The 1,097-nt window shown below is 46.3% G+C and overlaps 1 protein-coding gene across 1 annotated transcript in view; it reads right to left on the bottom strand.

The window, feature by feature from the left end:
• LOC102297611 (high mobility group protein B2) overlaps nucleotides 1–1,042 on the bottom strand; it is a gene marked incomplete at its 5' end in the record, with an annotated part of 2,076 nt that extends 1,034 nt beyond the window's left edge. The window contains 1 exon segment of the mRNA XM_014331599.1: nucleotides 868–1,042. Within this exon segment, the coding sequence (XP_014187085.1) occupies nucleotides 868–1,042 (175 nt within the window).
• Nucleotides 1,043–1,097: the final 55 nt, after the last annotated feature.

Genomic DNA, 1,097 nt, shown 5'->3' with positions numbered 1-1,097 from the left:
AAAGGATTACAAAATAAAAGCCTGACAGAGAGCTCAGTGCACGCGCTCAGTAAAGGATTACAAAATAAAAGCCTGACAGAGAGCTCAGTGCACGCACTCAGTAAAGGTTTACAAAATAAAAGCCTGACAGAGACCTCAGTGCACACGCTCAGTAAAGGTTTACAAAATAAAGCCTGACAGAGAGCTCAGTGCACGCGCTCAGTAAAGGTTTACAAAATAAAAGCCTAACAGAGAGCTCTGACTGTATGAATAAAGGACCCATCTGCTCAGCAGCAGCATCAGACTGAAGGCTGGACCTGGAGCATCTCAGTCTATGAATCAGTTTCACTGCCACCTGGTGGTGAAATATTAAACTACACAACGCTCCTTTGGATGTTCGTACCACACAGAAAATGCTAGAAGCCTGAAATAAAGAGGAAATCAGACGAACACTCAGTTTATCTGTAACCTGCTGGAACGTGTCAGTTATGTGTTGAAGATCACTGACAGCTCAAACTATATGCGGCCCTTTAACATGGGTACATATTTCCTCTCCTCAGCCTCACCTGCAGAGCTGACATCAGGGCTCGAACATATGAACATGTTATTATTTTACTGTCAGTTACCTCAGATTGGACATGTGACCCTCCAGTCTCCAAACAGCTGACAAAAGCAGCTAATGTAATTTAAAACTATTCAAGCATGTTAAAGTATCGTGTGCAGAAAATGTGTTTTTGCACAGATTAGAGGAACCGTGCAGTACAGAGGAGAACAGAGGCTGATGTTTCTGAGGACCAGATGTACTCTGAGCTCGTCACACCCTTCATACCTGCCTGTATCACACACTGTGACTGGTTTCTACCCTCTGTCTGTGTGACTGAGCCTCACCCGGTCGTATTTCTCTCGTAGCTTCTGGGCCTTCTCCTCGTACGGCAGCTTCTCAGACTGGGACAGCTTGCTCCACATCTCTCCCAGCTTCTTGGCACAGTCTCCTATAGACAGCCCAGGATACTGCTGCTTCACACTGGGACGGTACTCGCTGCAGAACACGAAGAACGCAGACCTGCAGACAGACAGGCTAGAGCTGATCCAGGATCTGCCTCTGTGTTTGAACTCAA

The sequence above is a fragment of the Haplochromis burtoni genome, unplaced genomic scaffold (genome assembly GCF_018398535.1).
Source record: "Haplochromis burtoni strain Fernald_Lab_line unplaced genomic scaffold, NCSU_Asbu1 Contig_3544, whole genome shotgun sequence".
In the NCBI taxonomy this organism is placed as follows: Eukaryota; Metazoa; Chordata; class Actinopteri; order Cichliformes; family Cichlidae; genus Haplochromis; species Haplochromis burtoni.
Note: the sequence above shows the minus strand (reverse complement) of the source record. Positions and strands in the feature narration are given on the sequence as shown.